At 46.5% G+C, this 24,451-nt stretch overlaps 1 protein-coding gene across 1 annotated transcript; it reads right to left on the minus strand.

Moving 5' to 3' along the window:
* Positions 1-13,835: 13,835 nt before the first annotated feature.
* Positions 13,836-16,584, minus strand: LOC117659893 (potassium voltage-gated channel subfamily A member 5-like). The gene has a single exon (XM_034407928.3). It carries the CDS (start codon positions 15,985-15,987, stop codon positions 14,521-14,523), a length of 1,467 nt encoding a protein of 488 aa, XP_034263819.1. The 5' UTR covers positions 15,988-16,584; the 3' UTR covers positions 13,836-14,520.
* Between the last annotated feature and the right edge of the window lie 7,867 nt (positions 16,585-24,451).

Genomic DNA, 24,451 nt, shown 5'->3' on the forward strand with positions numbered 1-24,451 from the left:
CAAAAAAAATGTGTCTACCCATTTCACGTTTCACGCCACCAGGAAGGAGAATGAGAAAGGGAAGAAGAGAGGAAGGAAGGAAGGAAGGAAGGAAGGAAGGAAGGAAGGAAGGAAGGAAGGAAGGAAGGAAGGAAGGAAGGAAGGAAGGATGGAAGGAAGGAATAGCAATAGCACTTAGACTTATATACCGCTTCACAGTGCTTTACAGCCCACTCTAAGCGGTTTACAGAGTCAGCCTCTTGCCCCTCAAACAATCTGGGTCCTCATTTTACCGACCTCAGAAGGACGGAAGGCTGAGTCAACCTTGAGCCGGTCAGGATCGAACTCCTGGCAGTGGGCAGAGTCAGCCTGCAATACAGCATTCTAACCTCTGAGCCACGAGGAAGGATAATAAGAAAGGGAATATGGGAGGGAAGGAGGGAGAGAGGAGGGAAGGGAGAAGGAAGGAAGGAAGGAAGGAAGGAAGGAAGGAAGGAAGGAAGGAAGGAAGGAAGGAAGGAAGGAAGGAAGGAAGGAAGGAATAGCAAGAGCACTTAGACTTATATATTGCTTCACAGTGCTTCACAGCCCTCTCTAAGCGGTTTATAGAGTCACCCTAACAACGCTAACAACATTGTTGGCTAACAACGTTGACTCAAGAAATAGCAATAAAATCATTAACGCATAAAAAGATGGGCAATGTGATGCTTCTCTCTCACACATCAAAGGCCTTCATGGCTCTTTTGAACAATTGCCGGGTGGGGGAGGGGACATCTGTCTCTTGGGGGGAGCCTCATTCCTGAGGGTATGTGCTGCTGGAGAGAAGGCATCCTTTGGGGGCTCCAAGTAGAAAATATTGATAATTGAAGGAACCCAAGCACACCAATCTTCGGAACTGAATCAGCCAGGTAGATCCTAGCTGTCCCTCAAGTGACGATTGTCTGAATGTCCAGAGAAAATAAGCATATTAAAAATTTAGTGTGATGATCAAGGTATTGAATTTGGAGTGAGAAAACTCAACTTCAGTCTTGGCCATGGACATTCCCTCGGTGACTTTGGACCAATCTCTCCCTCTCCTTTTTCCTCCCTCTCTCCATCTTTGTCTCTCCCTGTCTTTTTCTCTTTCTTTCTCTCTCTCTCCCCCTCTCCCATCCCTCCCTTTCCCTCTCTCTCTCTCTCTCCCTTTCTCTCTCTTTCCCCTCTCTCTCCCTCCCACTCCCTCTCTCCCTTTCTCTCTTTCCCCTCTCTCTCCTTCCCTCTCCCTCCCCCTCTCCATCTCCCTCTCTCTCTCCCTCTCTCTCCCTCCCTCTCCCTCTCTCTCCCTCTTTCTCCCTCCCTCTCTCTCCCCCTCTCCCTCTCCCTCTCTCTCCCTCTCTCTCCCGTTCTCCCTCTCCCCCCTCTCTCTCCCTCTCCCTCCCTCCCTTTCTCTTTCTCTCTCTCTCTCTCTCACACACACACACATCCAACCTATCTCCAAAAAAAAAAAATGGCTACTGTGAGCAGGAGTCAGTAGAAATATCAGAAGCTTTGTGCAAAGATGAATGGCATAATGGAAGATATATGATACATATATCAAAACATATAAAGGACAGTTCCCGGAATTGGCTATGTCTAGTTTAATGAAAAGAAGGACTAGGGGAGACATGATAGCAATGTTCCATTATCTCAGGGGCTGCCACAAAGAAGAGGGAGTCAAGCTATTCTCCAAAGCACCTGAAGGCAGCACAAGAAGCAATGGGTGGAAACTAATCCAGGAGAGAAGCAATTTAGAACTAAGGAGAAACTTCCTGACAGTTAGAAAAAGATCTATCAGTGGAACAACTGGCCTCCAGAGGTTGTGAATGCTCCAACACTGGACGTTTTCAAGAAGAGATTGGACAACCATTTGTCGGAAATGGCATAGGATTTCCTGCCAGACCAGAAGTTTGGACTAGAAGACCTCCAAGATCCCTTCCAACTCTGCTATTCTATTGTTCTGTTGTTCTAGATACACAGGTTACAGTTAACATCAAGAGAGGAAACTTTCAAGGAGACTCATTATCACATCTACTGTTTGTTATTGTATTGATTCTTGTGTTAACAACACTAACCAAGTCAGGCCATGGCTAGAAAACATCAAAAACATCTGCAAAGCCATCCCAGTTCTTTCACATGGATGATCTGAAGCTGTACGGAGAAACACCATCTGAAATAGAATCACTGCTCAGCTCTGTCCATCTATACAGCCAAGATATCAACAAGGGAAAAATTGTGAAAACTAGAAATTAAAGAAATTGGGGAGGAAAGCTATGGCAAAGCTAGACAGCATACTAAAAAGCAGAGATATCACCCTGCCAACAAAAGTGCCTATAGTCAAGGCTACGGTTTTCCCAGTTGCAATGTGTGGCTGTGAAAGTTGGACCACAAGGAAGGCTGAGAAGGCCAAAGAATGGAGGCCTTTGAACTCTGGTGCTGGAGAAGACTCCTGTGAATCCCTTGGACTGCAAGGCGATCCAATCGGTCAGTCCTAGAGGAGATCAACCCTGACTGCTCTTTAGAAGGCCAGATCCTGGAGATGAAACTCAAACACTTTGGCCACCTAATGAGAAGGAAGGACTCCCTGGAGAAGAGGCTAATGCTGGGAACGATTGAGGGCAAAAGAAGACGACAGAGAACGAAGTGGCTGGATGGAGTTATTGAAGCCGTCGGCGTGAGCTTCAATGGACTCCAGAGGATGGTAGAGGACAGGAAGGTCTGGAGGAACGTTGTCCATGGGATCGCGATGGGTCGGACACGACTTCGCAACTAGCAACAAGAAGAAATCAAGATGCCATACGGAAATAACAACAAGAATCTGAATGAAGAAGCTCACTACAAATACCTGGCCATCCTTCAAGCTGACAACATCAAGTATATTGAAATCAAGAGGAAGGTTAGATCCAATCTGGGTTGGTCCCTGGGACCAGAAGATTTGTCTTCCGAGCTTTCGGACTCCTACTGGAGCCCATCTTCAGGGAACTTTTACTCTAGCAGAGTGTGTGCTGTTTTGTGTGTAGTATTTATAGTGCCTATTGTAAGTGGCTTTTTAGATGTTGATTGGGGTGTGTTGATGGTGGCTTTTAAATTAATTAATCTGTCAGATTACAGATTAAGTTAATTAATCTGTCAGATTACAGATTAAGTTAATTAATCTGTCAGATTACAGATTAAGTTAATTAATCTGTCAGATTACAGATTAAGTTAATTAATCTGTCAGATTACAGATTTACAGAGTTGGAAAGGGACCTTGTAAATCGTCTACTCCAGTCCCCGATACACAAGCAGGAGACCTTACACCATTTCTGACAGATGGCAGTCCAATCTCTTCTTGAAAGCCTCCAGTGATGAAGCTCCCACAACTTCCGAAGGCAACTTCTGTTCCATCAGTGGATTGTTCCCACTGTCAGAAAATTTCTCCTTATTTCTAGGTTGAATCTCTCCTTGATCAGTTTCCATCCATTATTCCTTGTCTGGCCTTGGAAAAAGTCATTTGCTTGCGCTGCTCAGCCCTCACCTTCTAAGTACTTGATAGGCTGGTAGTAAATCAGCACTCCTGCTGACTGTTTCCCAGGCTTCAATCATTTCCCTGGCTGTTTTTGTGCCTGCCCGTCCAACAATCTTAAGGTAAAGGTAAATGTTTCCCTTGCACATGTGTGCTAGTTGTTCCTGACTCTAGGGGGTGGTGCTTATCTCCGTTTCAAAGCCGAAGAGCCAGCGCTGTCCGAAGACGTCTCCGTGGTCATGTGGCCGGCATGACTAAACGCCAAAGGCGCACGGAACGCTGTTCCCTTCCCACCAAAGGTGGTCCCTATTTTTCTACTTGCATTTTTTACGTGCTTTCGAACTACTAGGTTGGCAGAAGCTGGGACAAGGAACGGGAGCTCACCCCCTTACGCGGCACTAGGGATTCGAACTGCTGAACTGCCGACCTTTCGATCGACAAGCTCAGTGTCTTCAGCCACTGAGCCACTGCATCCCTTGATTGTTACCAACAATCTTAGTAGCTGTAAAATTGAACGTGTGTCCTTAGTCATTGCAGCGTGAGGGTACCAATGAGTTCGGGCCTCCTCGTCTGACCGCTCACTTGTGTTCAAGGTTAGCATTGAATACTGTACATCATTAGAATGAATAAGATCCTAAAGTCCGAACTTAATGGAGGAAATACCAAGAAGGCAACTGATATCTGCGTAATACCAGTCATTAGAAACCTAACTGGAATATTGGTTTGGGCTCAAGCTGAACTAAAAAAGTCCTCGATAGGAAGACTAGAAAAATAATGACAAGGAATCATACTAGGGGTGAAATCCAGCAGGTTCTAACAGGTTCTGAAGAACCGGTAGCGGAAATTTTAAGCAGTTCAGAGAACCGGCAAATACCACCTCTGGCTGGCCCCAGAGTGGGGAGGGAATGGGGATTTTGCAATATCCTTCCCCCAGGATGGGAGGGAATGGGGATTTTGCAGCATCCTTCACCTGGAGTGGGGTGGGAATGGAGATTTTGCAACATGCTTCCCCTGCCACGCCCACAGAACCGGGAGGGAAAAATTCTGGATTTCACCCCTGAATCATGCCCTTCATCCACGCAGTGATGCTACCTATCAAGATGGGGTATTGAAGTAAATCAGACAGATGAAGACAAATAAGGGCATTAGAAGAATATCTGAAGGCCAGTGAGGAAGAGGCATGGAGTCTAGTACTGTGAAGAATTACTGAATATCGGAGAAACCAAACTGGCCTACAAGAAAGACCAAATGGAAAAAAAAAATGGAAAAGAGATATGACAAGACAAAAAAATTGCATGGCCAATACACACTCACACACACACACAAACTAGCAGACAACGCAGATAACCACAAGACCTGGCAATGGCTAGGAGCAAGAAAGTGAAGATAGAGAGGTAGGGGATGCACAAGACCAAGCCTTAAGACCAGGAGTGAAATCCAGCAGGTTCTGACAGGTTCTGGAAAATCCTTTACCAGTAGTGGACATTTTGAGCAGTTCAGAGAACCGGCAAATACCACCTCTGGCTGGCCCCAGAGTGGGGTGGGAATGCAGATTTTGCAGTATCCTTCCCCTGGAGTGGGGTGGGAATGGAGATTTTGCAGTATCCTTCCCCTGGAGTGGGGTGGGAATGGGGATTTTGCAGTATCCTTCCCCCAGAAGTGGGAAGTGAATGGAGATTTTGCAGTATCCTTCCCCTGGAGTGGGGTGGGAATGGAGATTTTGCAGTATCCTTCCCCTGCCAAGCCCACCAAGCCACACCACGCCCACCAAGCCACGCCCACAGAACCAGTAGAAAAAAAAAATGATTTCACCACTGCATACAAATCCAGAATTGAGAAGAAAAACCAACAGACAGCAAATGCCGTCTCTTGCAAAGAAGCTGAAGTAGGAACACTGAACCATCTCGGGAGTTGCTGCCAGAAGATCACACAGGCTGACGACAAACAGCGGCACAGAAAGCGGCAACAATGGCGCATTGGAAGATCTGCAAGAAATGCCATTTTGCCTGCCAACAACAGACCCACGAATAGAAAACGAAGAAGCTATAAAGTTCTCTGGGACTTTAAAACTCAGGCCAGCCCCTGCCACACAACAGATGAGACTTAAAAGGTGCAGATTAAAAAGAGACAAACAAGTCTGGATAGTGGGCGTTGCAGCACCTGGAGACGGCAAAACAGATGAGAAAGAACGAGGGAAAATGACACCCTATAAAAACCTGCAAATGGAAATAGAACGACTGTGGCCAAAGGAAACAAACTTCCCATCAGTCAATTGCTTTACTTGGAAGAGCGTATATTTTGCGTGGGTCCCTCCGACGCCACCCATCAGCATTTGCCCATTCCAGGTGGAATGGAAAGGACCCGAAAGATGGATTAAAAATGCCAAATCTCATCTACGTCTCCGGCTGACTGCAACCAACCAACCATTAATTATGTGATAATGTTTTTATTAGTTCCTAAATAAACCACAGGCAAAACTGCTCCGAATTCCTTGAGGTCATTGTCCTAACTGATTTGAATCTTCTCCTAGCTTTGCCTGGGAGAAATCTGCTTTTAAGTGTTCAAGAGCCTTGATAGTACAGTGGTCTACGCACCCTGTTATTAACACAGCTGCCTGCAATTTACTGCTGGTTCGAATCTCTCCAAGGCTCAAGGTTGACTCAGCCTTCCATCCTTTCTAAGGTAGGTAAAATGAGGACCCAGTTTGTGGGGGCAATAAGCTGACTTTGTATAAATATACAAAAGTATGAAGACTATTGCTTAACGCATTGTAAGCCGCCCTGAGTTTCCGGAGAAGGGTGGCATATAAATCAAATTTAAAAAAAAAAAAAGGAGAAGGAAGAAGATTTTAACAGATGAACAGAGTTGGAAGGGACCTTGTAAGTCATCTAGTCCAACCTCCCCATGCCCAAGTAGGACACCCTACACCATTTCTGACAGCTGGCAGTCCGGTCTCTTCTTGAAAGCTTCCAGGGATGAAGCTCTCACAACTTCTAAAGGCAACCTCTGTTCCATGGGTTGATTGCTCTCACTGTCAGAAAATCTCTCCTTATTTCCAGATTGAATCTCTCCTTGTTCACTTTCCATCCATTATTCCTTGTCTGGTCTTCAGCTGCTTTGGAAAACAACTTGACCTCCCCTCCTCTCTGTGGCAGCCCCTCAAATATTGGAAGACTTCTATCATTTTTTTCCTGGTCCTTCTCTTCACTAGACTAGCCATGCCTGGTTCCTGCAACCGTTCCTCGTATGTTTTAGCCTCCAGTCCCCTACTCATTTTACAGCCTGAAATGGTGCCCTGAATAATTCTAGAATCATCATAAACAAATACTGTAGCAAGCACTTTGGAAACCATGGAGTAATGGCCAGAAATGAGATTTATTTATTTATTTTTATCAAGTACAAATCTTGCCAGATTCTTACCTCGGTTGTTTTGGTAATTGCCCTAATATATCATGGGAGATGCCAACTGTTCATGGGTCGCTGTCGACATAATATACCATCTTGACTCCAAGCGCAGCTTTTGATAAATTGCCCGTTATTGCCAACCTAGTTAATTGTGGGCTAGATGGAATGACAAATAAGCAGAAATCGAGATCGATAATCCCATCGAAAGCACAGTTTGTCCTCCTCAAACCGAAGGGAACTATTGATCGGGTTGACTGAAGAATCAGTCCTGGGGTTGTCCATTTTTAATCAAGATTTTTTATTATTATTATTATTAATGGCTTGGATGGAGAGGAGAAGAAGATTCTAATCAAACCGAGTGAGATAGCTAACGCTCTGGAACGCAACCATCGCATTCCAAATGATATTGATAAGTGAGGGAAAGGGTTGAGAAATAACAGCATGAGACTGAATAAAACAAGGATTAGGAGGGAGGACATGATAGCAGTATTTCAGTATTTGAGAAGTTACCACAAAGAGGAATAAATAAATTTATTTTCCAAGATTTGTTCTCAATAATTAAAAAAAATCTCATTTCTGGCCATAGTTTCCAAAAGTGCTTGCTACAGTATTTGTTTATTTATTTATTTGTTTGTTTGTTTTAATTTGTATACCGCCCTTCTCCAGCAGGACTCAGGGCAGTGAACAGCCAGAATACAAAATTTAAAAACAGTTTAAAAATAATTAAATATTTTTGTCCGCAATTTAAAACAACCCAATTAAAATCAATTAAATTTAACCAAAACTGTGGGATCAAGCCAGCCCGGCTAGGTGAAATAAATAAGTTTTCAGGGCCCGACGAAAAGTCCGGAGGTCTGGTATTGTACGTATCTCTGGAGGGAGGTTGTTCCAGAGGGCGGGCGCCGCCACAGAGAAGGCTCTCCCCCTGGGGGTTGCCAGCCGACACTGTCTGGTGGACGGTACCCTGAGGAAGCCCACTCTGTGCGAGCCTACTGGCCGGTTGGAGGCTATTGGTGGCAGAAGGCGGTCTCGTAAATACCCCGGCCCTAAGCCATGGAGCGCTTTAAAGGTGGTCACCAACACCTTGAAGCACACCCGGAAGACCACCGGGAGCCAGTGCAGCTCGCGCAGAAGAGGTGTCACATGGGAGCGCCCCCTCACTCCCATAATCCCCCGTGCGGCCGCATTCTGGACCAGCTGGAGCCTCCGCGCGCATCCCAGGGGGAGCCCCATGTAGAGAGCATTGCAGTAGTCCAGGCAGGAGGTGACGAGTGCCTGAGTGACCGTGCGTAGGGAATAGAATAATCTAGAATAATCATGCGTTGATGATTATTCTAGAATGATTCAGGATTTCAGACGGTAAGAGCAATCAAGATGATTAGGGGACTGGAGGCTAAAACGTACGATGAACGGTTGCAGGAACTGGGCATGGCTAGTCTAGTGAAGAGAAGAAAAGGACTAGGGGAGATATGAGCTGTGTTCCAATATTTGAGGAGCTGCCACAGAGAGGAGGGGGTCAAACTATTCTCCAAAGCACCTGAGGGCAGGACAAGAAACAATGGATGGAAACTAATCAAGGAGAGAAACAACCTGGAATTAAGCAGAAACTTCCTGACAGTGAGGACAATTAACCAATGGAACAGCTTGCCACCAGAAGTTGTGGATGCTCCATCACTGGAGGCTTTTAAGAAGAGAATGGACAATCGCTTGTCTGAAATAGTATAGGATCTCTTACTTGAGCAGAGGGCTGGACTAGAAGACCTCCAAGATCCTTTCCAACTCTATTCTGATTGATTTTTTAATTATTATTCATCTAGGAAACGAAAGTAAAATGTGCAGGAATGCAAGTGGAGAGGGGGAATAATGATTTGGTAACGTTACCTGAGCTGAGAGACCTATTGGACTATAAGCAGAATGTAAGTCATCAGTGTAAAAGATGGCTGCCAAAAATATTAAGATTTGAAGAGGCGCTAGCTAGGATGTCAGCAGAAGTTTCTAAATCACAAGAAGAAGGAATTCCCGTTTATTCCATTCAGCTCCAACCCTATTTTGAGTACTCTATTCAATTCTGGACATCGCATGTTAAATTATTCAGAGAAACTCAGACAAAGCAAGGCAACGAGGAGGTTTGGGGAACTAGAAACTAAGACAACAAGGAAAGCATCTCAAGGTGCCAGAGAAGATTTGAGTGCACAATGGCCTGGGACAAAGAAACTTTTTGAGATGGGTTGGCTTCACCGCAATGAAATCCTTCCTCTTGACTCCTGAGATACTGTACACTCCATGAGGTCCTTGGTCCTCTTTGAGCATGGTGGTTTTCTTGCAGATGTTTCATCACCCAAGTAGGGAACATCATCACTGATCAACACATTATTTTATATACACATAATCCATGAAATGTCTACAAGAAAAATGTCTACAAGCTCTGAGAGCACCAAGGATCCCACCCTTGAATCCTGACCTACAAATATTCACTTCTATCTGTACTATACTCTCCTCTTCTTCTGGTTTTCAGTGCCTACCCTGTCAGGGTTCCCACGGATGCTTGGCCTCAAGCCAAGCTTCAAAAGAAATCCAGTTATTTGCTAGGAGCTCCATGTCCACACATACCCAAATGAAGCCAACTCTGACCCCACATAATTTACAGCCCTAATCATGACCCTGTTTCCCCCCCCCTGCCCCCTCCCAGGGTGCGTCATCAATCACATTCACCAATGGAGCAATTTCATGGGTTTTAGAGATCACTCCCCTCCGGCCACTGTGGGTAACCCTGGGATACAGCCTTGAGAAAGATATGTCTGGAATGTGCTCCTGTCTTTGGGTGCTGTGTTGCTTCGTCAGTTCCCCATCCCTCTTGCCTATGGCAACTCAAGAGCAGGCCAAGGATGCTTTACAAGTTGACATACCCACTATTTTGCTTTGACTAAAAAAAATCTCTGGAAGGAGACTGAAGGAGCTGCAAATGTTTAGCCTTCAGATAAAGAGGAGAAAGGATGAGAAGGACAGGAGGTTCCATGGGAGGGTGGGGGAATCCTTTCAGATTTCAAAGTGCAGGACACAGGTGGATGAGAAGCTGGATTTTGATGGAACGGTAGAACTTCATTCCAAGCAATAATTCAAGGAGCAGCTGGTCACTCCTTTCAAGCAGAGGTTGGACCAGAGTTCCTCCACCTTGGTCTCTTGAAGATGGTTTTTTTTTTAAAAAAAATTTCATTTATATGCCGCCCTTCTCTGGAGACTCAGGGCGGCTTGCACTGCGTTAAGCAATAGCCTTCATACTTTTGTATATTTTTATACCAAGTCAGCTTATTGCCCCCACAATCCGGGTTCTCATTTTACCTACCTTAGAAAGGATGGAAGGCTGAGTCAACCTTGAGCCTGGCAAGATTCGAACTTACTTTAATTGCAGACAGCTGGTGCTAAATTACAGTGCCTTGTCTGCAGAGCTATCCAGGCCAAGCATGCTTTTAAGAGCGGCAGACTTCATGCTGGCTGGGGAATTCTAGAAGTTGAAGTCCACTCATCTTCAAGCAACCAAGATTGAAAAACCTTGGACTAGAGAGTCCTGTGTCTCAGGGGGCTTTAATTTTGGATTCCAGATTGGAATCCAATGTTCTGAAATTTACCTTTCCAGCCGAGGGGGTTTTCCTTAATTCTACGGGCAACCGAGCAGTTCTTGTCAGCTCTAGGAAACTAGACTTGGCCAACCCGAGATAATGTACAAAAGAATTTCCTTCTTGGCAGGCAGAAATTCCACTGAAATGCTCGGCCACCAACCCCTTTGCCCATCTATGTCTCAAAGCTAGTAATCTGGGTGGATTTAAAGTCCATAAAGTACTCAGATGCCATTCCCCACAGCTGCTCGTCGGAAAATAATGAAGATAATTCCCTCTGAATGGTTTTAAAAATCAAATATGCTTGATCCTCCAAAAAGGAACCTTTGCTGCTGCATTTGAGATTCCAAAACAAACAAACAAACAAACAAACAAAAAAACCACCACCACATTTCTAATAATAATAATTGAAAACCTACTTCAAAAAAAAAAACAAGCCATAGTTTAATTTAATTTACGTACTCGGGGCAGTCTATTTATTTCCTCTCCGCCTTAAAGCAAGGAAGAGAGACTCTGGAATCCTGAAAGAGAATTTTAATTAGAAATTCAGCAAAATTGCGTTATGGCTATATTCCCTTCCCCCTCCCAGGGTCTGACAGAAATGTTCTTTTCCCTGACTCAACTTACAGCAAAAAGGAAGGAAGGAAGGAAGGAAGGAAGGAAGGAAGGAAGGAAGGAAGGAAGGCAGGCAGGCAGGCAGGCAGGAAGGAAGGAAGGAAGGAAGGAAGGAAGGAAGGAAGGAAGGCAGGCAGGCAGGCAGGCAGGCAGGCAGGAAGGAAGGAAGGAAGGAAGGAAGGAAGGAAGGAAGGAAGGAAGGAAGGCAGGCAGGCAGGCAGGAAGGAAGGAAGGAAGGAAGGAAGGAAGGAAGGAAGGAAGGAAGGCAGGCAGGCAGGCAGGCAGGAAGGAAGGAAGGAAGGAAGGAAGGAAGGAAGGAAGGAAGGAAGGAAGATAAAAAGTCTTGTCATGATCGTGATGGTTGCATTCCCAAACCTACATAATCCCATCCATTCAGCAGAAGACCAAAAGGAGAAGAAAAAAAAAATAGATTTATTGGCAGGGCAAGAAGGATTTAAGTTACCTTGGCATGAGTTTTTTTGGCCTTCTTAGATCAAATTAATGCACAGGAGTTAGGAATATTGTGGATAGGTATCCTTAAAGGTAAAGGTTCCCCTCGCACGTACGTGCTAGTCGTTCCCGACTCTAGGGGGCGGTGCTCATCTCCGTTTCAAAGCCGAAGAGCCAGCGCTGTCCAAAGACGTCTCCGTGGTCATGTGGCCAGCATGACTCAACGCCAAAGGGGCACGGAACGCTGTTACCTTCCCACCAAAGGTGGTCCTATTTTTCTACTTGCATTCTTTACGTGCTTTCGAACTGCTAGGTTGGCAGAAGTTGGGACAACTTCACGGGAGCTCACCCCGTTACGCAGCACTAGAGATTCGAACCGCCGAACTGCCGACCTTTCCAATCGACAAGCTCAGCGTCTTAGCCCCTGAGCCACTGTATCCTTAGGCAGGAATTAACCATTTTTTTCCCCAAAATGCTTTTTTCAAAGGACAACTCAACTTTCTTGATATTTTTTTATTTCCTCCTTGAAAAGGTTTTGCTTCCTCATCCAAGAAGCTTCCTCGGTTTAGAAAGTTCAGAAGCTGCTTGGATGACAAATGAGTTGTTTTCAAGGAGGGTGAGGGAAACAACAACCCAAGAAAATCCAGATGCTTTTGGAAAAAGCACCTTTGGGACAACCATGACCTGGATGAGAAGAAAGACTCCATAGACATTCAACCATTCTCCTCCTAGCTGTGCAAGGTGGACAAAGAGAAGACAGAGAGAAGTCAAACCAAGAAGATCTCCTGTCTCAGTAGCTCCAGAGGAAAGGAGAGGTCCTCCTAGTGATTGAGGTCATCTTCTTTCTTTTTGTGATCCAAGTTGAACAATGAGAGGGCTGAATTTAAGGAACAAACTCCTGCCAGCCATCAAACAATAATCTACCAAGCAACCATCCATCTTATGGATGGATTGTCTACTCTGAAGTCATCTGATGCCCACTTAGCACAAACTTGAATCCATACAAGCTTTATTTAATAACTTCTACCTTTTCCATTAGGTTTTTTTTTCCTCCCCCAAGAGTCCATCACTGGACGCTGTCATTTAAAAACAGTGGCCAGCTCCTTCAAGACATAAATCACCTCTAGGTCCCAATCAGAAAACGCCTTCAGAAAACTCCGTCCGAAAAGCTCCACAATTGCTAAAATGTTTTTGTTTTTTTTTTGCACTACATCCAAAGCTTTGGATTTGTTTGGATGAAACTGAACCCAGAAACATTCGATAGGCAGGCAGGCAGTCCTTGACTTACAATAGTTCGTTTAGTGACCAGTTACAACGGCCCTATAAAAAGTGACATTAAGAGCCTTGATAGTACAGTGGTCTAAGCACCCTTTTATTAACACAGCTGCCTGCAATTACTGCTGGTTCGAATCTCTCCAAGGCTCAAGGTTGACTCAGCCTTCCATCCTTTCTAAGGTAGGTTAAATGAGGACCCAGATTGTGGGGGCAATAAGCTGACTTTGTATAAATATACAAAAGTATGAAGGCTATTGCTTAACGCATTGTAAGCCGCCCTGAGTCTCCGGAGAAGGGCGGCATATAAATCAAAAATTTTTTTAAAAAAGAGCGTTTTTCACACTTATGACCATTGCAGCATCCCCGTGGTCAGGTGGTCAAAATTCAAACATTGGGCCACTGGCTCAGATTTACGACGGTTGCATTGTCCCCGGGGTCACATAATTCCCTTTTGCGACCTTTTGACAAGCAGACTCAAAGGAGGAGCCTGGTGGTGCAGCAGACTAAAGCACTGTTATTAACATCAAAGCTGTCTGCAATTACTGTAAGTTCGAATCTCACCAGGCTCAAGGTTGACTCAGCCTTCCATCCTTTCTAAGGTAGGTAAAATGAGGACCCAGATTGTGGGGGAAATAAACTGACTTTGTATAAATATACAAAAGTATTGCTTAACGCATTGTAAGCCACCCTGAGTCTCCGGAGAAGGGCGGCATATAAATCAAATTAAAAAAAAAATAAAAATGGGGGAAGTCAGATTCACTTAACAACCGGGTTACTAATTTAACAACTGCAGTGATACACTTTGCAACTGTGACACTTTCTGTAACATGGAACAACATTTATGACTATCTCGCTTAACGGGAGAAATTTTTGGGTTCGTTTGTAGTCGTAAATCAAGGACTACCCCTATTGAGAAAAACCTCACCGATGACCAGAAACAGGATGCAATCTTGCAATGGATCACAGTTTACAGGATAAAGATTGCCATTTATGTAATTTAATTCTCACCAAAGGTACAAAACTTAGACAACGCAATGCTACGAGAATGCTGAAAATAGGACTTTGTCACACATACAAGGAAAGGGTTGATGTGTTGTTTTTTTTTTAACTTTAAAATAGGAAATCTATTCCTTAGCTAAAAGTCTATATAGAGGTCAGGGTTTCGTATCTCACAGTAACATGGCTATTTTCATCATACACATATTAAAAATAGAAATATTTTAGCTTGAAACGATGGTATCTACAAAAATTTGTTAACTATCCATGGGAGGGGGGAAAATGGCCTTAGAAGACAGGGTTATAAGGGATTTGAGGCTGGGAGCTACCAATGAACTATACAAGAAATCCCCACCGTTTTGGAGTTTGTTTATGAAAATAAATTTGCTCTACAAGCAAAGTCCTTTTTTTCCCCAAAAGTCCCCTCGGATAAATGGGAAATGCCAAACTAACTAATTCTTTGCTGGTTTTAAATCTTTGCTCAGCATATGCTGAGTCATCCAAAGGAATGAATTGTGGTTGTTGTTTTTTTTTAAAAAAAGAATTCACTAACTTTGAGATGTTGTTGTTGTTTTTTTAGATAAGCTACCCAACTTAAAAAATAAAAATAAATAAAACGAAAGTCATTTCTTCCCTGATTAAATCACAACAGGAGTCTTGCGTCCTTCACAAATCAGTCTCCCGGGTAGAATCCATACAAAGTGCATAAAGGGACTTCCTAAGATCTATGGTGCTATTGGCTTTGAGGTTGGTTTTCTCCACCGACCTGGTCCCGTTGTGGGTCTCGTCGAGGTGCTCCAAGTGCATCACGGATTTACAGGAGGAGTTTTTACTCTTCGCCTCTTCCTCTGAGCTGCCGTGAACGCTTCCCGGGTCATCTTGGAGAAGACTTTGATCTGTCTCTCGGTGGTAGAAGTAGTTGAAGTTGGACACGATCACCGGCACGGGTAGGGCGATGGTGAGCACGCCAGCGATGGCACACAAGGAACCCACAATCTTCCCTCCGACGGTGATGGGGCTCATATCACCGTAGCCCACCGTCGTCATGGTGACCACAGCCCACCAGAAGGCATCCGGGATGCTGGAGAAGTAGGATTCGGGGTCATCGGCTTCGGCAAAATAGACGGCGCTGGAGAAGAGGATGACCCCGATGAAGAGGAAGAAGATGAGGAGGCCCAGCTCCCTCATGCTAGCCTTCAAAGTCTGTCCCAGGATCTGCAACCCCTTGGAGTGCCTGGACAGCTTGAAGATCCTGAAGACTCTTACCAGGCGAATGACCCGCAGGATGGCCAAGGACATAGCTTGCTGCTGGCCTCCACTGTTGCCCTGTTGTTGTTGTTGTTGTTGCTGCTGCTGTTGTGGTTGTGGTTCTCCCTTCTGCTGCTCATGAGCCAGCTCGGTGCCCAGAGTGATGAAGTAAGGGATGATGGCCACCACGTCGATGATATTCATGATGTTCTTGGAGAACTCCGGCTTGCTGGGACAGGCGAAGAACCGTACCAAGAGCTCGAACGTGAACCAGATGACGCAAGTGGTCTCAATGACGAAGAAAGGGTCGGCTAGGATGCCCGGACGTGGCGTCTGGCCCGTAGGATCCCGGATCTCCGCCGGCTCCTCTTGGAACTCCGGCAAGGTCTCCAAGCAAAAGGTGACAATGGAGATGAGGATAACCAACACGGAAACGATGGCGATGCCCCGAGCCGAGCCGGAGCTCTCGGGATACTCAAAGATCAGCCACACCTGACGTTGGAACTCGTGGGTGGGCAGAGGTTTCTCTTCCTCCCGCAGGAAGCCTTCCTCCTCCCGGAACCGCTCCAAGGCCTCCTCGCCCAGCTGGTAGAAGCGCACCTCGTCGGCGAAGACTTCCAAGGAGACGTTAACCGGCCGGCGGAGTTTTCCTCCCGACTGATAGTAATAGAGGATGCCGTCGAAGCTGGGCCGGTGCCGGTCGAAGAAATACTCGTTGCGCAGAGGATCGAAGTAGCGCAGCCGTTTAGCCGGGTCGCCAAGCAGCGTCTCCGGGAATTGGTCCAAGGTGCCCAGGCGCGTCTCGAAGCGCAGGCCCGACACGTTCAGCAAGACGCGCTCGGCCAGCTCCCCTTCCCCAGCGCTCTCCATCTCGGCGGCTGCCATGGCCAGGCCGAGCCGAGCCGAGCCGAGCCGGGACGGGAGGAAGGGAGGAAGGAAGGGAAGGAGGCCGAGGCTCTCCGGTTCGTCCGCCCTGGCTCAGCCTCGCTCGCCTTCTGCGGGGCCGGCGGTGGTCCTTGGGCAGCCTTTGGAGGCGAGGGTCCGGCTTCCAGCCGCCCCGACGCCCTTCCTTGCCTTGGGGCGCCCGAGCGCAAGCCACCGGCCGGGGACCCCGCGCCGAAGATGCCGCGCACCGCCCGCGCCTGACGTCAAGGAGGCTGCGCTTCAGCGCCCCGGCGGGCGGACGAGCGAAGCGGGGAGGGGACGGAGGCAGGCGGGGAGGGAGAGAGAGAGAGAGAGAGAAGGAGGGAGGGAGGGAAGGAAGGAAGGAAGGCTGCTTTCGGTCCGCTTCCCCCGGTGCGTCTCCAGGCCTCCCCGCGCATTGGAGATGGAGAAGCAGAGAAGTCTCCATCGCGCCCCAGGAGGACCAGCCTCGGTTTTGGATTGAATCGCGCGTTCCCTGTGGCTGAGCGTGGGAGCAGCTCTGGGCGCCCTCTCCGCGCAAGGGATTGGCCGCGGAGAGGCAGCCCGGAGGATTTCCCAGCGCTAGCCCCAACTGGAGACTGGGGAGGGGGCTGAGAAGCGAAGCAGCCCCCGGAGGATTTCCCAGCGCGCCCCAGTTGGAGACCCCCTCCTCCCTCCATGCGCGCTGGGAAATCCCTGGAGGACTTCCCAGCGCGCCCCAGTTGGAGACCCCCTCCTCACCCTATGCCCGGGACTGGGCAGCCCCCGGAGGATTTACCAGCGCGCCCAGTTGGAGACCCCTCCTCCCCCTCCCCATGCCTTGGACTGGGCAGCCCCCGGAGGACTTCCCAGCGCGCCCCAGTTGGAGACCCCCTCCTCCCTCCATGCGCGCTGGGAAATCCCTGGAGGACTTCCCAGCGCGCCCCAGTTGGAGACCCCTTCTCCCCCTATGCTCGGGACTGGGCAGCCCCCGGAGGATTTCCCAGCGCGCCCCAGTTGGAGACCCTTCCTCTCCCCCCCCCATACCTGGGACTGGGCAGCCCCCGGAGTATTTCCCAGCGCGCCCCAGTTGGAGACCCCTCCTCCCCCATGCCTGGGACTGGGCAGCCCCCGGAGGACTTCCCAGCGCGCCCCAGTTGGAGACCCCTCCTCCCCCCCATGCCTGGGACTGGGCAGCCCCCGGAGTATTTCCCAGCGCGTCTCAGTTGGAGACCCCTTCTCCCTCCACGCCAGGGACTGGGCAGCCCCCGGAGGATTTCCCAGTTGGAGAACTCCCCCGCCGCCTAGGACTGGGGGAGGGTGTCTGAGAAGCGAAGCAATCCCCCACCCCAAGCAGCCAAAGGGAACGGCTTCTGGGCAGCCCAAGGCGCGCGGAGGGGCGCAGCCGCATCTTCTCCGGCTTCGGGATCGCTCTGCATGTCCTGCGAGGAAGCGGGCAGTGGGAGACCGAGTCCGCGCCGGCGCTGCCTCGGGCCGGTTGAGTTTTGAAGGCGCTGGGTTGGAAAGGAAAGAAACTTGGGAGGGGGGAAGAGTCCCGCCTCAGGGATGGGAGACACCCCCCTCCCCCAGCAAGAGAGTCACCAACCAAGCCTGCCTGAGCAGTGGGTTGGACTAGATGACCTCCAAGGTCCCTTCCAACTCTGTTACTGTTAAACCACGCGTCCCGGAAGGAACTTGAACTCACCTCCCTCCCCGTTTTTTCCAGAAATTAAGCCCCTTAAATTAATTAAGGGTGAAGATCCACAATAATAAACAAACGCGTTGCATTTCTTTCTGGTTCCTTTATTTATAAAGATTTAAAAGGGTAATGAATCCTGTCCTTTGGGTGGACTTTTTCTGGAGGTTTTTTTTTTTTCCCAGAGCCCTTCAAAATTTAGTCTCCCCCCCCTTTGACCTTCCCCTGCTGTCTTATTCACACACACCCACACACATCCCAGAACAACGGGGAGCCTGTTAAATCCAATTATCGTCAGGTGACCATCCATTGTTCATAGCAAGAAAGAGACTTTCTCCTGGAAGTGATGTTCCAGGCAACGCCGCTTTGAAATTCATTAGAATTGCGGGATGTTTAAAACAGCTCAAAAATGCGCTTTCGCCCAAAAAGTTTAAACCACTTTGGATCTGGTTTTTCCTCTCCCGTTGGGTCTTTTTTTCTTTTTTTCCCGCTCCATCCTTTTTCCTTCAAACGCAGCCAGGCGTCAAATTCGCTTCCTGGGAAAGGCAAAATAAGCCTCTGTCAAGGGTGAAATGAAATCCAGCAGGTTCTGACAGGTTCTGTAGAACCGGTAGCAGAAATTTTGAGTAGTTTGAGTGGCTGGCCCCAGAGTGGGTTGGGAATGGAGATTTTGCAATATCCTTCCCCTGGAGTGGGGAGGGAATGGAGATTTTGCAGTATTCTCCCTCGAGGAGTCGGTTGGGAATGGAGATTTTGCAATATCCTTCCCCTGGAGTGGGGAGGGAATGGAGATTTTGCAATATCCTTCCCCTGGAGTGGGGAGGGAATGGAGATTTTGCAATATCCTTCCCCTGGAGTGGGGAGGGAATGGAGATTTTGCAGTATTCTTCCTCCAGGAGTCGGTTGGGAATGGAGATTTTGCAATATCCTTCCCCTGGAGTGGGGCGGGAATGGGGATTTTGCAGTATTCTTCCTCCAGGAGTGGGGAGGGAATGGGGATTTTGCAGTATCCTTCCCCTGGAGTGGGGTGGGAATGGAGATTTTGCAGCATCCTTCCCCTGCCATGCCCACCAAGCCACACCCACAGAACTGGTAGTAAAAAAAAAAAATCCTATTTCACCACTGGTCTCTGTCCATAATCATTCATTGACGCCGACTGCTGTTTTTCCAACTTTGAGCCAAATTAATTCCCCCTTTACCCAATTGTACGAGACTGCAAGGCGATCAAACCGGTCAGTCCTAGAGGAGATCAACCCTGACTGCTCTTTAGAAGGCCAGATCCTGAAGATAAAACTCAAATACTTTGGCCACCTAATGAGAAGGAAGGACTCCCTGGAGAAGAGCCTAATGCTGGGAAAGATGGAGGGCAAAAGAAGAAGGGGACGGCAGAGAACGAGGTGGCTGGATGGAGTCACTGAAGCAGTCGGCGTGAGCTTCAATGGACTCCAGAGGATGGTAGAGGACAGGAAGGCCTGGAGGAACGTTGTCCATGGGGTCGCGATGGGTCGGACACGATTTTGTGACTAACAACAACAAAATGAGAGATTATCATCTTCTATTTCTTTTTTTAAAAAAAGAAATCTTTAAATTCTTCCATTAAAGTTTTTGGGAATTCGGCTCAAGTAGTTCTTCTCTCATTTCCATAATTGCTCTTTCGCTCGTTCTGGAATAAAACTGTCCTTTTTTTTTTTTTTTTTTTGATTTCCCTCGTTTTGCGTATTTATCTTTTGTGGACGAGGATTATATGAATGACTCATGAACTACATCTGCAGATGTGGCATTATTTTTTTTCTCCAGCTTTGGAATTTATTTATTTTTTTATCGTATCCACATGTTCATCTCATCTGCTAATTCTTCGAAAGAGAGAGAGAGAGAGGAAAAAAAACCATTTTGGATGGTCTTGTCCTAAGAATTGAAGTAGACTTTTCATTCTTCAAATACGTGTAGGCTTTTCCTGAGAGTGAAGAAGTGAGAAAAATTTCACGTCGTCCCATTGCAAAATTTTATAGTGAACGTATCTTGAAACTCACACGGTTGAGTAACCCTAGCGATATATATATATATAGGGAAAAACAGGTGGTCCTCAACTTACGGCTAGAATTGAGCCCAACATTTCTGTCACTAAGTGAGACATTGGTTATGCCCCGTTTTACAACCTTTCTTGCCATAGTTGCAAAGTGAATCCTCAATATATGACCACAATTGAGCCCAACATTTCTGTCACTAAGTGAGACATTGGTTATGCCCCGTTTTACGACCTTTCTTGCCATTGTTGCGGTGAATCCTCAATATACAACCACAATTGAGCCCAACATTTCTGTCACTAAGTGAGACATTGGTTATGCCCCGTTTTCTTGCCATAGTTGTGAAGCAAATCCTCAGCTTACGACCGCAATTGAGCCCAGCATTTCTGTCACTAAGTGAGACATTGGTTGTGCCTCATGAGACGACTTTTCTTGCCATAGTTGCAAAGTGAATGGTTGCGGTTGTTAAAGTTAATAACTCAGTCCTTAAGTGAAACCGGATTCCCCGTTGACTTTGCTTGTCTGAAGGTCGCACAAAGGGGATCACCTGATCCACCCCCCAGGGACACTGCGACTGTCATAAATATGAGCCAGTTGCCGAGCATCTGAATTTTGATCACCTGATCCTGGGGAATGCTGCAACGGTCGTAAGTGTGAAAAACAGTCATAAGTCACTTCTTTCAGTGCTGTTGTAACTGTGAACTGTCACTTAACAAACTGTCATAAGTCAGGGGCTACCTGTGTTTGTACTTTTTTTACAAGAGTTTTACAATAATGCGTCTCCTTAGAACCAGAAACACTACCATAAAGGTAAAAGTGTGCTAGTCGTTCCCGACTCTAGGGGGCGGTGCTCGCCTCTGTTTCAAAGCCGAAGAGCCTGCGCTGTCCGAAGACGTCTCCGTGGTCATGTGGCCGGCATGACTAAACGCCAAAGGTGCACGGAACGCTGTTCCCTTCCCACCAAAGATGGTCCCTATTTTTCTACTTGCATTTTTTTACGTGCTTTCGAACTGCTAGGTTGGCAGAAGCTGAGATAAGTAACGGGAACTCACCCCATTATGCGGCACTAGGGATTTGAACCGCTGAACTGCTGACTTTTCGATCAACAAGCTCGGCATCTTAGCCACTGAGCCACCGCATTCCTTGTAAACACTACCATATCCCACAGTAAATGCAGAGATCACAATTCTGACACAATCCTTCTAAATTTTTTTTATTTTTGGTTTTAAAAAGTTCCCTCTTTCACTTCGCCCTTCCAAAAAGATCCTCAACAATTCCTAAAAATTCCTTCACAAAAAAAATTGATCAGCAGAATCAAGTGGCCATCACATACCGTGTTTCCCCGAAAATAAGACCCTGTCTTATATTTTTTTGAACCCTGAAATAAGCGCTTGGTCTTATTGCCATGTGCTCAAAAGCCCAATTGGGCTTATTATCAGGGGATGTCTTATTTTGGGGGAAACAGGGTATGACTTTAGGCTCTGTTTCTGAAGCTCGGGATAAAAATGGCCTCATCGTCTACCACCCCTTCTCCTTTTCCCCCGTCATTGTTCATTCCCCCCACAGCCCTAAATCTGGGGGGAGGAGCTGGGCTTCCCATCTCCCATATTAAGGAACCTCAACCAGTAAATCTGTTTCCTCTCTTCCTTTGATTTATTTGTAAATAAGTGAAATGCTGCATTAAAAAGAAAAACTACATTTCTTGGAATGGTAAAATTTGGAGTTTCCTCTTTTTTTACAAGTTTAGTAATAGCATGGTGGACTCTTTTTTAAAAAAAACTGGATAAGATTGACAGGAGCATGACCTGTCTCAGTAAAAATGCTAAAAAAAATTGTTTTAGAAATTGACAAGAGTTAACCTAAAAGTGAAATTGACAAGAGTCGACTTCAAAATGGCATCTACAAGTTTCAATTTCAAAAATGAAACTGACAATCGCTTTCAAAAATGAAATTGACGGTCGAAATTGACAATCGATTTCAAAAATGAAATTGACGATTGCTTTCAAAAATGAAATTGATGATCAATTTCAAAAATGAAATTGACAAGAGTCGACTTCAAAATGGCATCTACAAGAGCCAATTTCAAAAATGAAACTGACGATCGCTTTCAAAAATGAAATTGACGATCGAAATTGACAATCGATTTCAAAAATGAAATTGACAATCGATTTCAAAAATGAAATGGACAACTGTCGGTTTCCTTTTCTAGCCCAGGTGACCAGAGAAATGACAAAACAGATGTTTTCTGTTTTTTTATTGATCAGTTAGAAGATGCCCCAGTGGGGGAGATGTTAAGTATGTTATATACTTAACATCTCTCCCACTGGGGCATCTTCTAATTGATCAATAAAAAGAGTCAATGGTGGGGGGGGCTTCTATAAAAGGTCTGTCAATGGATGCTTCATGTCCTCAAAGCTTCATCCTTCCACCCGCCAACGCCAGAAAGGGAAGCCGTGGGTCCTTGCTTTCCCACAATTGATTATAGGAGTAAGTATTTTTTTAACAGTAACAGAGTTGGAAGGTACCTTGGAGGTCCTCTAGTCCAACCCCCTGCTCACACAAGAAACCTGTACTAGGGATTCGAACCGCCGAACTGCCGACCTTTCTGATCGACAAGCTCAGTGTCTTAGCCACTAAGCCACCCAGTCAGTCAGCAGGGGGAGGGCACCAATTAGGGACCGCATTAAGCATGCTTTGAACAACACTTCAAAGAGCATCAAGGTAGCCAAAATGGAGCAATGACAGGTGCGAAAGACCAGATCCACATGTGAAGGTCCAATGAAACTGACTTATCACTAAAAAGCCTACTCAGAGGAATCTTCTCAGCTAACAGCTAAAACCTGCTTTGTCAGAGTGCGCACAGTGTGACTATTTTGAGACAACCCAGGAGCAAAATACAGTAAACAGAGGTTTGTCTTTCAAATAGTGGTTTATCTACAAGGAAAATATACATACACGTACTAGGCAAAGTCAGGCAATCAATCATCAACTACAGCACGGAAGCACACACGAAGAGAGAGAATGTTCTGACAGGGTCTCTCTTATATATACAGCCTCTTAAAGTGGTACGTCAAATAACCCTGCTGACTCATTCTCATTGCATCATCTATCATCAAGCTACCTTGAGTGAATTTGATCCTTTGTTTCCAATAAATGTGACTACGTGGGGATTCCAGGCTGATTCCTCTTTTGATTCTATCCCCCAGGTTCTGCCACTCCTTCTACTACAGGTAAGGAGACGGACTTCAAAAATAAATTCTTTACGGTTCTTTAATTTCCAGCATGTTTACACACAGAAGTCACATAGCCGCCATCACACCTCTGCTGAATAGAGACTATTATTGTATTCAGTATTTTGGATTTTCTTTTTGGGGAAAAGACTAAAAACAGCATGCTTTTCTGTTGTGGTCCGCCAGCAGCCTGCAGAGCTGGCAGCAGAGTCGGACAGTGAGGAGGCTGGGGAGGAACATGGGCCAGTCTTGGAGTCTGGGGAAGGCCCGGACGAGGGCTCTGCGTCGGAGGCAGAGATGGGGCCAGGGCCATCTGGGAGTGATGCACAGACTCCGGAGCCCCCAGAGTTGGACAGCAGAGAGGCAGAGGAACAGGAGGAGCCTGTTCCTAGTGCGTGCATGCGCAGAGCTGCCAGAAGGCAAGAGCAGCTAAAGCAAAAGGGACAACTCAGGAGTAAGGCAAGGAGATGATTGGCCCCTCCCATAAGGCTTAAAAGAGAAACAAAGGCACTTGGGCCTTTTTGCAGGAAAGCAACATTGCTAACTCTGTTTCCAGTCGGCATCTCTTGTTTGTTTCTGAACTTCATGGGGCTTTGCCAAGTAAGGCCTTTGGCAGGGTGTCAAAGAAGATAAAGGTTGGTGATTATCCCAAAGGACTTCTTCTGAAGGACTTAATTGGGACTCAGCTGGGAATGAACGTAATTCTCAGCTATTACAATAAAATAGGTTTGTTTGGGACTAATTGTGTCTTGTAATGATTCAGTAAGCCTAGGTCCCAACACTTTTCTGGGACAGCAGCGACCACACAGGAACAATTAAAAAAGGCACACTTGGCTTCTCAAGTTTTGATAACTGTCACCTTTAATATAAAAATGCAGTGAAATTTTTTAAAAAAACCAAATCAAAAGACCGTCTCTCAGAAGAGAATCAGCTATGAAGGCACGTCATTTTCAGATCTTTGTTTAAAGAAGCAAATGGGGATTTTTAAAAAAATAATAATAATCCTACAAACAGATTCCAGTTTCTCAACCTTGGAAACTTTAACATGTGTGGACTTCAACTCCCAGGATTCCTCCTGGCTGGGGAATTCTGGGAGTTGAGGTCCACACATCTTAAAGCTGACAACGTTGAGAAATACCGCTCTCGAGGATAATAGCAATAGCACTTAGACTTATATACTGCTTCACAGTGCTTTACCGCCCTCTCTAAGCGGTTTACAGAGTCAGCGTCAGCGTTTCAATGCTGGCATAGAGAGCAGAGGAGAGCGAGAGATAAACTCTGAAACTTTTGCCTGCCAAATCCCTTTGAAGTCGGGTTGTCGTGGAAATGAGGGGAGGGGGCACATTCCTGGGAGATGACGAGAAAAGAAGTCTGAAGAATGACTTGGAAGATAGCCAATGAGAAGCAGAGATTTGGGGATCGGAAAGGGAGGGATTGGGGGGGCAAAAGGTCAGTCTTGTCCATGCGGAGTCATGATCCGGTGGCTGTGCTCAATTAAAGAAAGATTTCCTTAAAGA

The sequence above is a fragment of the Pantherophis guttatus genome, chromosome 7 (assembly GCF_059756535.1).
Source record: "Pantherophis guttatus breed Tessera chromosome 7, ASM5975653v1, whole genome shotgun sequence".
In the NCBI taxonomy this organism is placed as follows: Eukaryota; Metazoa; Chordata; class Lepidosauria; order Squamata; family Colubridae; genus Pantherophis; species Pantherophis guttatus.